This window comes from Arachis stenosperma, chromosome 10, assembly GCF_014773155.1.
Source record: "Arachis stenosperma cultivar V10309 chromosome 10, arast.V10309.gnm1.PFL2, whole genome shotgun sequence".
Classification (NCBI taxonomy): domain Eukaryota; kingdom Viridiplantae; phylum Streptophyta; class Magnoliopsida; order Fabales; family Fabaceae; genus Arachis; species Arachis stenosperma.
This window is the reverse complement of record NC_080386.1, coordinates 127307812-127326678: the sequence shown is the minus strand read 5'-3', so window position 1 is coordinate 127326678 and position 18867 is coordinate 127307812. Positions and strand designations below refer to the sequence as shown.

Below are 18867 nucleotides of genomic sequence, written 5' to 3'. Positions count from 1 at the left end.
CACATACAAGCAAAAAAGGCTTACAAGCCTTACAAGTTAGCCCAACTCAATAACTTGTCTATGCGCATTAACTCTCTTTGAATGGAGCGTCAACCCACGTGCGACATTCAAACGGTTACTCTTCGGAATAATCGCTCGTCATGGCTAACTCTTCCTCTTCTCCTTCAAAGAAAACACAAACCACAAAGTTTCGAGCAACATTCCAAACTGAAGAGACATTTGAACTCGTCGCGAATAATAGCAGAAACCATCAACAAAATATTATTCAAGGTACGTTATTGTTTTACTCATCTTGTACATTTTCCACATTTCTGTTTCTGATTTCGAAATCGAAGAACTATGTTTTACTGTTCTTCTATGTTCTTCTAGGTTTTATTGATCTTCTTGTTCTAAATCTCATATCACTGTTTTTACTATTCTTCTTATTCTAGGTTTTACTCTTCTTGTAAGTTCCTCTAGGTTTTACTGTTCTTCAAAGTGGTTCTAAGTTTTACTGTTCTTCTTGTTCTAGTTCTTCTCGTAACTGATTTTTCGCTGTATATTGCTTAATTTATTGGGTGTATATGGAGTAATTTGTATGGATGTATATGGTTGATTGTTGGGTGTATATGGCGTAATGTGTTGGGTGTATATGGTTGATTGTTGGGTGTATACGGCGTAATTTGTTGGGTGTATACGGCGTAATTTGTTGGGTGTATATTCTTGAACCCATATCATGTAATATAATCAACTGTTGCAACTGTTCTAATATTGCTTGTCCTTGGGTGCATATTGCTTGACATTGTAATATTGCTAGAGCTTGTATATTTATCGTTGTTTGAGTCAATTGAACATCATTTTGAACTGATCTCATTAAATACTTATAAAATCGGTTTGTGTGTATTGGTTGATTTATGGGTGTATCTGACTGATATCTATGTGTATATTTTTCATTGCAGTAAAAATGGAAGGCAAAAACCAAGCTGAAAAAAATGTAAGAACAAATATATGTCTTCGATCAAATCAGTTTTTCATAATAGAAATATACCTAACTCTAATTTTGCTTTGTTTACAGCAAATCAGGACCTAAAGTGTGCAACCCATCTGTTGAGTGAGAAATTCAGAAATATGAGCGAGGAGAAGTGATGCAATAAGACTGTCCAGGCCATCCTCATTGTTATTGAGTCCATTTTGTCAGATAGATTCTAATGATATTGTCACTGATTAATGTAACCGTTATATACTCTTGTAAGAAATTGAACACATGGTGTAAATATATTTGATCCAATTATAAGTAAATTTTTTTCCATAATTAAACTCTCTCTGGTATATTCAAAATGTCTGATTTACAGGTATTATAATATGAAGTGGTGATCCAGATAGATTGGAACCCATATATGACGGTCTGCATAGAGATCTGCATAATACACCCAAACACAGACTATAAATACACCCGATAAAAAATTAAATTTACACCTCTGTTGCGGATTTTAACAAGTCATTTTTGTTTACAAGTCTTACAAGTTGGGCCTAACACGCACGTTACAGAAGAAGAAGCAGAAGAAGATGGGCCTAATACGCGCGTTACAAAGAAGAAGAAATATAAATGACTTGTATGATTTGTATGGAAAAGCGTTCTCTCTTTGCCTTCGATCTCCTTCTGTTTTTTTCGATTTTCATGGTTTCTGAAATCAAGCTTTGAAATTGTTTTGAAGACGATGGAACTTCAGAAATACACCCGAACGATTACAAAAATACACCCAAACGATTATAGAAATACATCCAAAGGATTACAGAAATACACCTAAACAGTTACAGAAATAAGCCAAAGGATTACAGAAATACACCCAAAGGATTTAAGAAATACACCCAATATAGGGAGAGACAGTATATTTCTTCTTGAAATCAATACACCCAAAGAATTATAGAAATACACCCAAACAGTTACAGAAATAAACCAAACGATTACATAAATACACCCAAAGGATTACAGAAATACACCCAAAGGATTTACAGAAATACACCCAAAGGATTACAAAAATACACCCAAAGAATTTAAGAAATACACCCAAAATTCGTTGAAGTACACCTTATGCATAATTCAGAACTCTCTCTTTTTCCTCCTCATCTTCTTCAAAAACGATTTCAGAGCTTGATGTCAAAAAACAATGGAAACCGAGAATAACGAAGAAAGAAAACAAAGAGAAAAGCACGTAAATGAAGAAGAAGAACAGGAAGAGAAATAAGAACGTGTAGCAAGAAGAAGAAGAAGAAGAAGGAGAAAGAGAAGGCAATAAACGTACCTTGAATAATGTTTCTTCGTTTTTTCTGGTGATTTTGATGAAGGAGAAAGAGAAAACGAAAAGAGGAGAAGAAATTTCAATAAAAAAAGAGGGAGGAAGAGAAGAAAAAGAGACACAGAGAAAGAAGAAGAAGAAGAAGAAGAAGAAGAAGAAGAAGAAGAAGAAGAAGAAGAAAATGAGGCAAAAAAAAAAAGTGAAACGCGTAAATATAGCGCGTGTAAGTGACGTAGGAGTTGCAGCACGTTTTGGTGGATTAGGCGTTAATGAACTTGTAATAATTACAAGCCCTAATCGCTTGTATACTGAGCTTTTCCCTTATAATAAATAGTTCCACAAATATTTATGTGTTATCTTGTAAGACTCAAAATAAAATAAAATTAAAACTAATATTAGAGACTCGAAACTTTTACCATTTCAGTCGATTTTTGTTGTTACAGATATTGGTAATACTATATGACTAAATTATTTTAATAATTAAATTTAATTAAATTAATTTAATAATTTAAATTAATAATCAATTAAAAACTTTAGTTAAAAGATAAAAAAAGATATTATTAAATTTAATTATAAAAATAACTTGTTCAATTAGCATTATTCAATTACAATGAAATATCAATTTTGGAAGCAAAAGCTAATATTATTAGAAAAAAATAACTAAAATTATTGCGAGGTGCGAGATATTGCATGAGTTTGGCTATGTGACTCTTGCTCTCGTTATGGATAAGTTTGTTGTTGCGATTAGACAGCATGATTTTACAATGGTATAACGCCAAGAATCATGATTATTATAATTTAAATAATAGTAAACTTCGACATATTGCATGTGTAGTGTATTGAATTTATGAAGGGATATAACTTCATAAACTATTAAACTCAAGTTTAGGCTTACATTAGTTAATTCGATTTTATTCTGCTGATGATTTTTTCTTTCTTTTTACGGCATCTTTTAATCCGTCAGGATAAATATTAATCTGTCGCAAAATTAGAATTTTATTTAAAATTGATTGATAGTTAATAAATTATTGCGTACATACATAAAACGAAATTTAAATAAACAAACAAATTAATCATTTGATTAACTTAAGTTAATTTTTTCAAGTTGTTATTCATGACTTGAATTTTGATTTTTCCAAACATTTTTTTATTTTATTTCTTTTATTTATTTATTTATTTTGATACAAAGTCCACTCAACTAATTTTTATTTTTTTCGTCTGACAAGCTCCACATGATGCTTTAGAATTTAGAGAGGTCCAAGGCTGCGAGGCAGAGACCCACCCACGTTGTTTTGTCTAAATAGAATTGCTAGGAAATGAACCTGTAGCAGATCTGAGTCATATTTTAGAAAAGTTTGTTTTACTCATTAATTAATCATTATTATATTTGTTTAAAAATAATTCTTTGTTTTTAAAAATTTACATGATTGGAAATTATTATCATTATAAAAGATCAAATTTATTTTACATAATTATTGTCTCATTTATTTTCTTTCTTTCTTTCTCGCTGTTATTCTAAATTATTGAGTATAGATATAAATTAATAACTAAAAGAACAAAATGTAATCTACTTTTTTTTCAAGAAACGAATTATCTTTACCGAAATAAAAACTTTGAACATGAAATTATTTATCAATAGTGAAAGTGTGAACCAAAATGTATGTTGACCAATTTATTACTATATTGTTATTATCATCTACTGTTAAATTGACCCACACATTGTTAGTCTCTTATTAAATAAGAAAGGTTATATTTTTTAGTAATTAAATAATTTTTTATTTAATATATGTTATATATATGGCTCATCTTTAAATACTTTTTAGTAAATTAAGTATTTTATCCTTTTTTATCAATTATATTTTATATTAATGATACAAATTTAAAAAACAACTTATTAATCAAATTACCACTTTTTTAACAAAATTGTAAAAGAATAAAAAATTTAAAACTTATTAATTTATTTATTACTTCTAATAACCTATCATTTTCCAAGAGGCGCCTATCTTTCTCATCTCTTGACTCTTGCTTAATGTAATTAAAATCTTGTCACTGAGGCTCCTTATATATTCCTACTATAGAAATTAGATAATACAATCCTGTAGCTGTTTCTGTTACACAAAAAAAAAAAAAAAAAATTCTGTACATTTTGTGGCAGTATAACAATTGCACTTTGGGGGATTACTTGGTTTTCACTGCTTCTTTTTGTTCCTTATGCATGTTGCACAAAGTTACATATATATTCTTATATAGTTTCTCACGGCTGTTATGTGAAAACCCAACATCTAATTTATGTAGTTTAATTTTCTGTGTAATGTCTCATTCTTATCTAATATCTATTATTTGATGATTCCATGGACATTCTCTTCTGTTCACATGCATACACATGTAACCATGTACCTCAATAAATTAAACTCAACTATATATATATATATATATATATATATATATATATATATCCTCATCCATTTTCATTATGCAACTTCATTCTATAGTCATTATTCAATGCCCTGTATTGTTATATTCCTAAGCCTTTTCTTATTCACCTTCACACATTTATTTCAAACTCTTCCTTCACAATATTCATAGAAGTACCAAACAAGGACATGGTATTGTATAATAATAGTATATAGTTAGTTAACTTATAAGGTTTTGAAATACAGGAATGTCTAGTAAGAAGGTTTTCACATCAATGAAGGAAGAGAATCCAGATTTGAAGAAGCAGATGGGGTGCATCAGTGGATTCTTTCAGCTCTTTGATCATCGTCACTGGTTCCTTACAAACAACAACTATAATAATACTACTCCACCTGGTACATACATTTTCTGAAACTGACGTATTTTCTTTTATTCCTTCTGTTACATATGAATTTTGATTTCTGATAAGTGTTATTTTTTTTTTTTGGTGACTGATAAGTGTTAATTTAGTTTCATATAGTTGTGTTTTAGAACATTGATGTGTGGATAATTTTATAATTATTTTGATTAGTGCTGAAAATTAGAATTAGACACTAATATTAACATTGACATTGACATGTTATAATTAATTATTGATTATTAAGTTTGAAATAGCTAACTTCCGATAGTAGTGAGTAATGGTCACACCCAATTAAATCTTATATATATATATATATATATATATATATATATATCAGTAATATTATTTACTTTCACATAGTTCTCTCATTTCCTGTCTGTTCACTTTTTCTATTGATAATAAATTAATAATTGTCAAGGCTTAAAGCGCACTATGAACGAGATTTTTTAAAAAAAAAAAAAGAAAAAAGAAAAAAAACAGCCTAATCACTGATAAACATCTTTGTCTAAGCGCCTTTTTTTTTTAATTTTAATCTTATTTATTTATTTGGCTGTATGCATGAGAGAGGTAATATTATTATCTATTTTGAAATTGAAGCAACTCTGCTTTTTTATCTTTTTCCGAAAGTTACCTTAAAAATTATATTTGGTTAGAGAAAGTCTCTTGGAATTTGGAAATTTTCTTGGAGGTTCAAACCTGTTTCTTGGCCTGAAATAGAATGTTCGGATATTAGAGAAAGTATTTTTGAAAATTGCTGAATTTTAGAATAACACCCTTCACCAGTGTTATTTAAACCAAGAAAAAAAAAGTTTCTCCTGTTTCTGAGTTTTCACTGATTTGTTTGCCTATACGTGTTGAGTACTTGAAGAGTTGAAGTTCTTATAAAGCCTAGAAGAATTTTTATAAAGCCTAGAAGAATTTATACATTCCCAAGTGACACATGATTCTACAAATAATAACAATAATATATCAAATATAAGATTTGGGATTTTCCAAAAATATGTTAAAGCTTCTGAGCAATAGACACCCATATTTCTGTGATAAATAAAAGTGCTCCCTGTTTATGCTCAACTTAAATTCGTATACAGTTATATTTATGGATATCTTTTGCTTTTCTATGGATAATATCATGATGGCAAACCTTTCTTCAGACTCTTTTTAATATATATATATATACTTCCTACTAAAACTTCCTTCCCTTTCTCAGGTGAAACAAGAAATGAAGCCAAAGAGCTGAATAATAAGATGCTAAATGCAATGGTGAGTAGATACCAGAAATTTCAATAATGATCAGAGAAAAATTTCAGAAACAATTAAATATTTGAATGTAATTGCAGGCCAACAATAATGTGAAGGTTGTAAGAGAGAATCAACAATTCTCCACAGAATCATCGGGAACTTCCAACTCATCATCCTCTTGCTCATCTAGCATGTCATCCTTAGAGTTCAACAGAACAATTCTCAGCCAAATCAAGATCCAAGAAAACTCCAATCCAGAAGCAGTAAAACAACCCGACACCCCAGTTCATCATTCCCTGGATTTCCACGATATTGTCAAAGACTCGATGCAGAGAGAGCCACGAGGGTTATCAGTCAAAACTGCAGCTAAAGAGGAAAAGAAGGGCCGTATCTTGAAACACATCGACTCTCCCCGGCCTTTGCAGTTGCCTAAATCTGTCAATAGCAGAGGCATTGTCACCAATGAACCCGTCCATAATCTTGCTAAGTCTTGGGGAAGGCCATGGGATTCGCCTCGACGCTCTTATGATGAGAGGGAAATGCAACAATTATTAAAGCACAAGGAAATCCCAAGGCTTTCCTTGGACAGCAGAGCAGGATCCAACAAGAGTTATAGCGAAGCAACAAGATCTCAAAATCTCATGAAGGGTGCAGAGAGAGGATATGAGAGTTCGAGCACAATGCTTAGGCAGCAGCAGCAAGAACCAGAAACTCCTAAGAGAGCATCGAGTGTTGTAGCAAAATTAATGGGACTGGAAGAACTCCCAGATTGCACACAAGCTTGCGATACTTCTTCGCAGATGTCTTGCATGAGTGATGGATATAACCAACACCAAAGTCCAGTTTCCCCCATAACAAGAAACCAGTGCTTGGGGACTTCTAGAAGGGACAATGCCTTAATCAGAAATGCGACACCAGATTCACGATTTTCACTTGAACCAATCCCATGGAGGCAACCTGATGCAAGCCAAGATCCTGATTTACAAGTTTCCAAGGGAAGTGAGACTTCGCCAACAGCTTCAAAACCCTCCCACTCTGTATATGGTGAAATTGAGAAAAGGATTGCAGATCTTCAGTTTAAAAATTCAGGAAAGGATCTCAGAGCCCTTAAGCAGATTCTGGAAGCAATGCAGAGATACAAAGATTCACTAGATATTACAAGAGACCAGGAAACAAATTACCCTTCTGACAGAGGTCTCGGTGAAAGCTCGGAATTACAGACCCCAAGAAAACACACCGACCCAACATTTGTCACTGATGATATTTCAAGTTCACCCCGGGGTAGAAAGTTTCCAATTATCATCATGAAGCCAGCACAAATCTCAAGGACATCCAATGTCGCTACCAAAGAAATGACTAATGGCAAATCAGGCCGCATCAAGTTTTCTACCAATGATCCCAAAGATGGAAGATTGCTTGACAATCTTGAAAGTCAAACCGCAAAAGGAACCGGTCCAACAAATTCATTTAGTCAACGTTTCCATTCTGCAGATAAGAGTAACATGAAGAAAACTTCAAAATTAATGCAAGCCTCAAAAGTCCCTCAGGTCATCAATGGAGAGGACACCAATAACTCCAGCCACACAGCAGAGACTAGAAGCCCAAGAGTACAAAATAAGTTTGGTTTTGAGAAGCGTTCACCTATAAACCAATCATCAGAGTCCAAAAGTAAAAGAAGACGACACAAGCAATCATCAGAGTCATTGTCCCTAAGTTCCACCCCTAAGCAAAAAGTTTGTACCTTGCAGCAAAGAAATGAAGGCTTCAGCAAGATCCGGTGTCAAAAGAGGAACTTTAAGCATCAAGTTGATGTTATTTCCTCCAATGTTGACAGCAACAGAAGCATGGATTCTCACCGTGATATAGACGGCACCCAATCTGATCATTCTGAAAGCAACAACAGCATTTCCATTCAACAGGTGACTCACATGAATCAAAATGTAAGTATTTCTTCCTCCCATTATACAATGGTTGCCCATAAGCATAAAGTACTAGGTTTAATATTCTTTCATTGATCAGACTGCTACAAAGGAGCTAAACAAGGAAAGTGCTACAGCCATGATAACAGTTACTTCAGAACAACAAAGTCCAGTTTCTGTTCTTGATCTGCAATTTTACAGTGAAGACCCACCTTCTCCAATTAAAAAGAAGACAGAAACCTCAAAAGATTTAGGTATATTCTACACTTAAGTTTTCATGATATTCACACAAAATCATCTATAGGAAAGGAGTTTGGATTACATTTTAACTCTTTCATATTTATATTTCTACAGATGAAGCTTTAGCCACTCCTGATAACATAGGGCATGCATTGGACCTTCCTCTTTCATTCAATAACACAAAGGCCAACTTCAGCAATGGAACCAGTGATGATGACCTTCAAACTCAGAATTTGGATAAAGTTCTTTGGCAAAATGACGATAATAGCGAGAAATTCACCAATTGCAGAGAGAGAAAAGATTCTGACCGTAAATACATAGCAGAAATATTGCTCGCATCAGGGCTGCTCAGTAGCCCCAGCTTAATCCAGGCAGTTCATTCACCAGGTCACCTGATAAACCCAAAGTTGTTCTTTGCACTTGAACTATTGAAGACAAACAAGCTGCAGTTCAATATGAAGCACAATGCTGGGAAGATTCTTAGGATAAATAATCTTGAAGAAATGCAAAGAAAACTCATATTTGATGTTGTTAATGAGATTCTAGTACAAAAACTAATATTGGAGAGTCCTTCCACGCTCTGGTGCCTGCCAAATCAGCCAGCAGTAGTAGATCGCAAACTGAATGGACGGCAACTTCTGGATGAGCTTTGCACAGAAATTGATAATTTACAACCCAAAAACACAAACTTTGAGTTGGTTGATGAGGTTGCAGAATCGACAAGTCACTTATGGGGAGATTTAATGCATCAACCCACAATTTCAACAGAGTGCAACACCGAGATACCAAATGTTGTGTTGGATATTGAACGCTTGATCTTTAAAGATTTGATTACAGAAGTTGTGAGAGCTGAAGTAGCTAACTATCCAGCTAGGCATTGCAGGCAACTGCTGTTTCCGAAGTAGGAATTTCCAATTAAGTGGTTTCAGAAGTAATAGTCTTGATTTATCCACTTTGTTTTATGTCTATAGTTTATACTTTATATACACTATATATTTTTGAAGGAAAAATAAGTTGCTTAATAGTAACCATTATGATGTATATAAACTCATTAACACTTATGTCTTCTTTCATCTTTCTTCCATGTATTTATAGTTCATCAAATAAATGCAGAAATACAGAAGTGTTTATTTCAGGGGCATGACCTTTTAACATCCAAAGATGTCTTAAATTTCTTTACTTCTATATCTCAATATTACCTTCACTATAGCTCAATAGCCATATTAAACTCATTGATTGTGGCCTTTGAAGATAGTTAATGTATCCATTGTCTGGTGTCTGCCAACAAAAATTAAGAAAATATCTCAATTACTTTCACCTTCAAAGAGCATAGGTTAAAAAGTACATGTTCTTGGAAACATGACATGTTTTCTATATACACAGTATGGTGCTGTAGCCCAATTCCTTCATTCAGTAGACTTCTGTTCAGTTATGCAAGGTAAAATTCAATCTGAATATAACTGATTATAAATTATCTTTCTACTTTAAACCAAACCAACCAAGAGAGAAAAAATCACAACTCAAACTAATACTAAGTTTTTCACATGCTGGATCTTAAAAGCAATGATAATACCCACAAATTAGTGGCACATCTCAAAAACAAACTGCAGACAAACTCGAAATAATAATAGAACAAGAAATTGAGCTATGGAATCGACAAAATATCTAAATATTGAATTCCTTTACAAGGATACCATCTCATAAAGATCAAATGAAGCTGCAACTTGGTGCCTTAGCCAGTTACTAGGTGTAGTTCAACCAGATACCACTTGAGGGATGTTTACGAGTTTTGTTTTGGACGGAAGGGTAGGGAAGGAGAAAGGAACACTTTGTAGTTAACTAATGCATATGGTTTGGATGCGATACAAGAAAAGCACAAGGGCAAGGGAACATAAATAGTATTTTCATAGTATTTTCTCTCTTCTCTCTTTAGCATCTTTTTCCCTTAGAGTTTCAACAATATTTCCATGCAATATATAGCACAAGGTCATAAAGGGTGACAACAGTCTTGAAAGAAAAAGAATCATCAACTAAATAGTAACATGTCAATGACAAGCACAAACCTGAAAAATAAATTGTCAAAATGGTAACATGCATGTTACTATGAAATTGTAACATCCATGTTATAATGCCCATAAGCAGAGAAGGACCTATTTCACTATCAAAGAACTAGCTACCATAACAGCCTGCAGAACAAGTATCATAATTCTTTTGAAAACAATTATGACTTACAACTGAACGAGCTCATCTTTGTTTTCCGCGGCTCCTTTCATTCCGGACTCAAATCCGCCAACCTTCCCAACAATTTATTTCTTGTCCCAATCTTAAAACTCACAGCATGCTTCTTATTCAAATGAAGCTCTGTCATCTTCCCTTCCCTAAACTCGCACCGTGCACCTTTTACCCTTTCAATTGCCGGAGCAAATGCCTCCACTACAGAAACACATTCATCTCCAACACAATTTTCCACAACAGGAGGATTCCCTGAATCCACATCATTGAGTATCTTTACCGGAGGAGGAACAACAGAAGCCACTTCCTTATCCCACAAAGGCGCAGCAAGAAACGGATTACTTTCTATAGCTATTCGTTTGGCCTTAGCATCACCATGATCAACAAATGTAGATCCATTGGACAAAAGATGCTTCTGCAAATGTAGGAGAGAATGCTCCTCCTTCGCAGTATTAGCTTCCATCCCTCTTCCATTCCAATCAGGAAATGCCGGCAACCAAGTCGGAATATGCTCCCCGGGAGGATCTTCCGCAATTCGCGAGAAACTAGGACTCATCGCCCTTTCTCTCGTCACCGGAAACTTCGGAACGGCGAAAACAAACGGAATCTGTTCAGATTCATAAACAAAATCAACAATCTCCCGAACAATTCCGGAACCTGCAAGGCAATGATCAACATCAGAAGCAGCCACAAAGCCTTGAACTGATCCCAAATCTTCCAACCCTAGAATCACATCAAACACATTGCATTCATTTCTTCCTGAAAGATTAGCATTGTAATGCGCAGATTTTCCTGTATTGAAAATGTAACGAACCGCAACATCGGATAATGTGTCAAGTGCTAAGTGCTGAAAACTCTGGAACCCTTCGATCTCGCAGAGTTGTGCCACAACGAGTTTGGCGATTGCTTTGGCAAAATCGTCGCCGCCGCTACACAACTTCCTCTGTTGAAAGCTTCTTCCAGTGTCGTCACCGCCATTGATCATGTTCAGAGCTTCATAAAACTTAAATTGAAAAAAAAAACACATATATTTTTTAATTTTGATGCACTTCCCGTAGAATACTTCATAAAATCGTCTAATCATCCAGTAAGGAAATGAATGCATGTATCGAAATTAAATTATATATAGCGCTAACCAAAATAGATAATTTATTATAACTCTCTCTAATATACTTTGGATAATTTCATTAAAGGTAAATCCTTTTTTTTGTGACTTTAAGGTAAATATTTTTATTTTAATAATGTTGTTTTAATAGGATTTTTTATTTAAATAAATAAAATAATTGTAATAATTATCAAAATAAATAATTTAAAAATATTTACTGCAAGTCATATCTTGTTTATACGGTAAACGAGATGACAATTAATATATATGCTGTAAACGAGATATGAAACGTCAGCTGTAACGTGTCTATCTCGTTTACAATGTAAACGATATAGACCGCTTACATGTCCGCACCTATAAATAGAAGTCGTTTACAACGGCAGTCTGGGTCTCATTTTGACTCAGTCAACCTCTTTCTCTCCTATTTTGCCCCTTTCGTACTCTATTTTAGACTGATACGGTGATGGCGCGTCAGGCAGGGAACGACAGAGACATCAACAAGCTGAACGACACATGCATTACGCCAAGGCGGCCGACTTCGAGGTTAGTTGCGTTCTGTTTGTTTAATCTAAGTATGTGGCCATTGTTAGGGTAGTCCTAAATTGACAAGAACGTAGTTAAATAGTTTATTGATAGGTCTCTAAAAGGAATTTAGAACTCTATTTGCTTGTGTAAGGTTGTTATGACTTAATTATTGGTTTTGAACTTTTTTTTTCTTGTGCTAGGTTGTTAGTATGTATAACGTTTTAATTATGAAAGGTATCCTGGCATATGTAATTTAGAGACATGTGTAGGTTAGAAACATGAAAGTATGCTCTTAATTAGAAGTATCTGTAAGTTAGATAGAAATATTTGCTTGTATCACATGTTAAGCTAATCTAAACACACAAAAAAAAAGAGTAAGAATTCAATAATGTGCATAAATTTATCATCATCTCTTTATAAGGCTGAATTTTTATTTTATTATTCAAAGGCCTCGCCTTCTACTGCCCTGGCAAGTGAGCCATACCTTTTCTCCACCGGACGCCATCGTCCCGTATCTGGTTGAGGCTGGATTCGGCGACACGGTGCCACTCAGGGACTTCACTTTTGACAATTCTATGATTTCGGCACTCATGGAGCGATGGCGTCCGGAGACACACAAGTTTCATCTCCTGTGGGGTGAGGTCACTATCACCCTGCAGGACGTGGCGTACCACCTAGGCCTACGCGCACACGGCAACCCCGTTTGGGGGTGTCTCCGTGACTTCGGTAGGTGGTACGGAATGGATACGTGGGCTATGATGGAGCAGCTACTTGGTGCCAGCCCTCCAGTGGTGGCACAGCAGGTTCCGTAGAGGAAAGAGTCTTTCACATTAAAGCTGGTGTGGTTGCGGAATCGTGTCCGCCAGATGCCCCCGACCGACAACCCGAAGACCCTCCGACAGTACACCAGGTGCTATATTATGTTACTGATCGGAGGGTATCTGATGACAGACAAGTCCAACAAACTGGTGCACATACATTGGCTACCGCTTCTCCAGGACTTCAGGGAGTGTAGGGCGTTGTCTTGGGGCTCGACTGTATTGGCCTGAACGTACCAGTCACTCTGTTCGGCAACATAGTGGGGCGTCACGGATATCGCATGTTGCACTCTGCTGTTATGAGCTGGATTTATTAGAGATTTTCTCAGTGATATTCACCAGATAGAGAAATCCACTAGTATCCACTGGCTGCGAGGTAACCAATGTTTATTTTTGTATTTGCATTAAATATTATTGTCAATTCATATGGTTTGTTACTTAACGAATTGTATATATTTCCTTTACTCTCAGGTTGGTTGGATTGCAGCAACAGAGTAAGGATCAGCATCAGGCCAGGGTCCTGCATTGGAGGGTTTCGATTGACCAGTTACAGTTCGATGAAGTTAGTCATGAAATAAAATATATTGTGATTTTAAATACGTGATGTATTGTAGTACGTTATATTTTCGACAGTTAGATAAATAGTATATGGTTACTGATGTCGGAGATATTTTTTATTCAGTTTTCATGGAGAGTCTACAATGACCCTGCGATGCAGGCTCTGTGCCCACAATGGTTCCGTGAGGAGGAGGAGTGAGGGACCTGGTTGTCAGCCGTCCCGTTGGTCTGCTTCAACATTGTTTGGTTTCACCACGTTGATCGGGTGAAACGGCAGTTCAATGAAGAGCAGCAAGTGCCAGGCACTCTAGTGAATTTTGACAGGTATGAATGTTGGATAGTTTTTTGAAAGTTATATGAATGTAGTTGTTTGTTATTCTGATAATGATACTAGTTTATTTACTTACTGTGTTGAACGATAGGTATCACTCCGTTTGGTTTGTGTGTATGTTAGGCTAAGACATAGACACAACAGAACGTGTCTTTTGTTTGATTTTTGAGACACAAAAAATGAAAGACACGCTTACACACAGGAGCACACATAATATACGTATTTCATGTTTCAATGAAATGATGAGACACGGACGAAAAGTGATGGACACTGATCTGAGTTTTTTTTTTACTATTTTATCCTTATTACAATTTTAACTTACCAGACTTCTTCTTCTTCTACCTTTGACAAACCCTAACAAGTCTCAAAATCTTCTGTGGAGCTTTCTCATTGACGGCTACTTTTGTGGAGCTTCTCTAACCTTTCTCTGTTCTTGAAAACTCCACTGAAGGTTTGTGATTATGCTATCCCTCTCTTTTATTATCTCAAGTTTTCAATTTTTGTCTTCCTTTGCTCTTTTACCATGAACTTTAATACATTTAGTTTTTAAAAAAATAGTGGTGTGTGAATAAATGAACAAATAATACTGGTAGGTTGTGAAGTATTGTGATTGTTGAAATTTGTTTTGGGGATTAATGCGGGATGATGAGCAAATTAGAAGTATTGGGTTTTATTGTTGTTTAGTATGAGGAATACCTATAAAGATTCAACCAATAACTCAATAATATTTGTCATGGTCTAGTTGCCTTTCTTGTATTTTCAAACAGCAAGAAAACTATTTATGTTGTATGAGTAGCAAGCAATTTTTGGGATGTATTATTTAATGAAAAGCACATAGTTTAGGTGTCTTTCATCTTTCCCAGAAAAATTTATGAGTTTAGACTTAAAACTGCATTAGATTTGAAATTCAAGTTGTAGTCTCTTCTGAATTTGAAAGTTTTGAGATATTAATGAGAAAATTTAGAGGCTTTTATATAAGTATGAATTCGGTGTGGGTCATGGATCTTTTATTTTGTGGAGTTGGAAGTTTAAAGTATTAATTCAATTTTTTTATTTTGTTTTTTATAATTTAGAGTATTGGTTTATGGAAAAAGACTTTGATGGTAACTATAGGGTAGTAGATATTAAATTTCTTGGACGGCAGTTTGATCCCAACCCGCTCTAGTGTTGCTAGCTCTGCTTCTTTTGGATTTGTTATGGTGATTATATAAAGCTTATTTGAATGTTTTGGTGCCAAATATTTATTATTTATTTATTTTTACGCATTTACTTTTTATTGTTTGTTAGGAAGTGATGATGGATCGTTCCGAGCAAATTAAGCTATTTGCTAGATATTACTGGATTATGAGAATGCAGTTTGATACGTTAATGTTATTTATCTTAGTTACTTTATATATGTATGTTAGGAATAAAAGGCGGAGTCATTCTTCGATTGGTCGAAGAGTGAACACATTGCCATTAAGGCGAGATGCATTAGATAATATTATTGGGGCAGGTGGAGATAGAAATTGCATATGGGAGTTACGAATGAGTTTGAATGCATTTGCCAATTTGTGTGAATTGCTAAAAGTTCAGGGTGGGTTGGACGAAGATGGTCATGTTGGCATAGGCGAGCAAGTAGCTACTTTCTTAATCATATTAGCTCACCATACCAAAAATCGCAGTGTACAAGTTAGGTTCTATAGGTCTGGTGAAATTATAAGTAGGTATTTTCACAAGGTATTGTGTTCGATTTTGCGTGTTCAAAGTATATTATTTGCAACGGCAGATCCTGTATCGAAAGATTGTGTGGATCCCAGATGGAAATGGTTTAAGGTAGGTCTTGTATATAGCTCAATTTCTTGCTGGTCAAGTTTATCTGGTGTGTAATAACTATTATTTTAACATTTGATAAAGTTGTCTAGGAGCATTAGATGGAACTTACATAGATGTCATTGTCCCGAAGAATGATAAACCTAAATATCGGACGAGGAAATCTTGAATATCCACCAATGTCTTAGGAGTTTGCAATCGGAATATGAATTTCGTCTATGTCCTTAGCGGTTGGGAAGGATCGGCATCTGATTCAAGAGTACTTAGGGATGCAATTACTCGACATAATGGCTTGAAAATACCTGTTGGTATGTCTAAATTAATCTTTTGATAAGAGTTTTAACTATTTATTAAAGAATTACAATGTATTTCTTATATTTTTTTTCATCCTTCCGTTTTAGGGTCTTATTATTTAGTGGATGCTGGCTATACCAATGGTAGAGAATTTTTATCTCCTTATAGAAATGTTCACTATCATGTAAATGAGTGGGTTCAAGGTCATTGTGCATCACAAAATCGTCTAGAGTTATTTAATAAGAAGCACTCTTCGACTAGGAATGTGATTGAGTGGTGCTTTGGATTGCTTAAGAAAAGATGGGCGATTCTACAAAGTCCGTCATTATACCCTATTAGGATTCAAAGCCACATTATTATCGCTTGTTGTTTATTACAAAATTTTATTCGTATGAATATGGATGTTGATTGCGAAGAAGATGCAACTCTTTCGCTGGAACACATACCCATAGGAGATGATACTATTGTTGATGAAGCTGACACAATTGATGTTGTGGAAAGTAGCCACGAGTGAACACAATGGCGTGAGGACCTAGCAACTGAAATGTGGGAATTATAGAGAGAGAAGAACATGGCGCGTAGAATTTTTATTTTTGATAGTTTTATGATGTATGCAATTGTCGTCGACTATTATTATATTTGAATTCATTTGAGTTTTTTCCCTTGTGGCATGTGTATCAGCGTACAATTCAGTTTGATGACTTGTATTCTAATTAAAGACACAACTAGATAAAAGTTTGTTTTAATTGTTTCACAAGATGTTAAACGTGTATACTGTTATTGAAAATGTTGAAGTGTGTTGATATTGTGCTGGTAATTATTTGTTTTAATTTAGTGAAAATTTTGCTATATTCATGCTAGTAAATTTGTGCTCATTGCATAAGAATTCTTATGTATTCCTGAAAATAATTATACTATATGGTGCTCCTTTTTATTATTGTGCATATATCTTATCCAGCAGCAAATGGCTTCCACACCACGCCAGTGGACTGAACAAGAAACTGAACAGTTTGTGGTCCTCATGGAGGAATTGGTTGTTTAAGGCAAGAGGGCCGATGTCGGTCAATTTAAACTAGGGGGCAGGGGCATTTCAAAAGCTGGCAAACAAGATGAACGAAAAGTTTTCTGGATGTGGTCTCACTATGAAGCACATCAGAAATAAACACAAGGAAAGAAAAATATATGTATGCGGCTGAGATGTTGGGTTGTAGTGGCTTTGGATGGAATTCTCAAAAGGTGTGTGTTGAAGTAGATAGTAAACAAGTGCTGGAAGCTTGGGGTTTTGCACTTTTATTCTTTGTTCTTACAAGTACATTTTAGTTTTCATGTAAGTGTATGCATATGCATTTGTTAATGTATACTCTGTCATATGGTATAGGGTTGCAATGTGATGCTCCATACTCCAAGCAAGCCATTTTCGTTGTTTGAACGTCTTGGAAATATTTTTGGCAAGGATAGAGCTACCGGTCTTGAAGCATGCAGTGGAAAAGATGCTGAAGAAGATGGTACTCCGGGCTCTACACTTGCTGCAGCCATAGCTGGTGGCTTGGGTTTAGACGGAGAGGATGTTGACATGGAGGATTTAGCAGCTGCTGAGAGCGAATTACCCAATACCTTTTCGACCTCTTTTGCTTCATCAAGTGAGAGAAATCAAGGACGTCAAACTGCAACTAAAATTAGCAAGGATGCTGCAATCCTATCAAACTTGGCTGAAATTTTTAAGGCTGCGGTTCAGGATCAAGAAAAGCATGTGCAAATACTAGCCAATGCAATGTCTGGGGTTAATGAGCAAGTGAATCTTGGTCGAACATTGAAGAGTCTTGGTTTCAACACAATGGAAATCGTGCAAATTGCAAAGAAATTTGTGCAGAATTTAGAATTGAAGGTAACCTTTTGGAGTTTAGACAAGGAAAAAGCGGCATTTGCACGAGATATTATGGACAACTTTTAGTTATTGTTGGTGTAGTTGGTCTTAGTTGTTAACTTGTTAGGGTATATTGGTAAACTTACAAGGGTATTTTGATAAACTTATTAGACTTCTCAGTGTTATTTTGGTAAACTCTTTTCTCTGTTAATTTTCTGCTATTATGCACTAAGTTATCCATCAGGTGAACTTCAATTGTATTGTATAATTTTACACTTAAAATTGTGCATTCCTGCAAAATTTTATTGAATTCTGCATAATTTATGCTAATTTTCTGCACTTAAGTATAGTTGAATTTTAATTGTGCACTTTTTAAATCACATGCAAAATTGTGCACTTTCTAATATCACAACAAAATTGGGCACTTGTTAAATCACAGCAAAATTGTGCACTTTCTAATATCACAGCAAGATCGTGCACTTTGTAAAACCACAACAAAATTATTCACTTTCTAAAATAATACACTTTCTGTATAGATTTCATACATGATGTTTGCAGCTTGAGTTTCAAATTCCTGCATTTACATATTTGTGCAAAGCAAACAAAATATACTCCAAATACTCATTGTTGAAAACAAACAGTAAGCCAAAATAAATTTCAAATAAACCACTTTCCATTTAATTTTCAATTCCTACAATTTTCAATTCATACAATTTGGTATTTCCTAAAACTATACCAATGAACTTCATGATTCATTGTACAAATACAATGCCAAATAACAAAAAAAAAAATACAACTTTCAAAAATAATATTTGGTCAAAAGTTGCAGTTGTCTCAAA

At 34.6% G+C, this 18867-nt stretch overlaps 2 protein-coding genes and 1 pseudogene across 3 annotated transcripts; 2 read left to right on the top strand and 1 right to left on the bottom strand.

The window, feature by feature from the left end:
• The first annotated feature begins 4905 nt into the window (after positions 1–4905).
• LOC130954575 (protein LONGIFOLIA 2-like) lies at positions 4906–9603 on the top strand. Its single transcript, XM_057881335.1, has 5 exons — positions 4906–5086; positions 6299–6351; positions 6429–8270; positions 8350–8503; positions 8604–9603. Exons 1-5 carry the CDS (start codon positions 4939–4941, stop codon positions 9392–9394), a joined length of 2988 nt encoding a protein of 995 aa, XP_057737318.1. The 5' UTR covers positions 4906–4938; the 3' UTR covers positions 9395–9603.
• Positions 8182–11792, bottom strand: LOC130954576 (transcription initiation factor TFIID subunit 8-like). Of its 2 annotated transcripts, none has more exons than XM_057881337.1 (3): positions 10722–11792; positions 9689–9767; positions 8182–8217 (listed from the first exon to the last, which is right to left on the bottom strand). In XM_057881337.1, exon 1 carries the CDS (start codon positions 11746–11748, stop codon positions 10759–10761), a length of 990 nt encoding a protein of 329 aa, XP_057737320.1. In that variant the 5' UTR covers positions 11749–11792; the 3' UTR covers positions 8182–8217; positions 9689–9767; positions 10722–10758. The 2 variants fall into 2 exon arrangements, with proteins under 2 accessions (XP_057737320.1, XP_057737319.1); XM_057881336.1 differs by lacking the exon at positions 8182–8217 and adding an exon at positions 9254–9376.
• A 3661-nt stretch (positions 11793–15453) lies between these two features.
• LOC130957679 (uncharacterized) lies at positions 15454–16678 on the top strand (annotated as a pseudogene).
• Positions 16679–18867: the final 2189 nt, after the last annotated feature.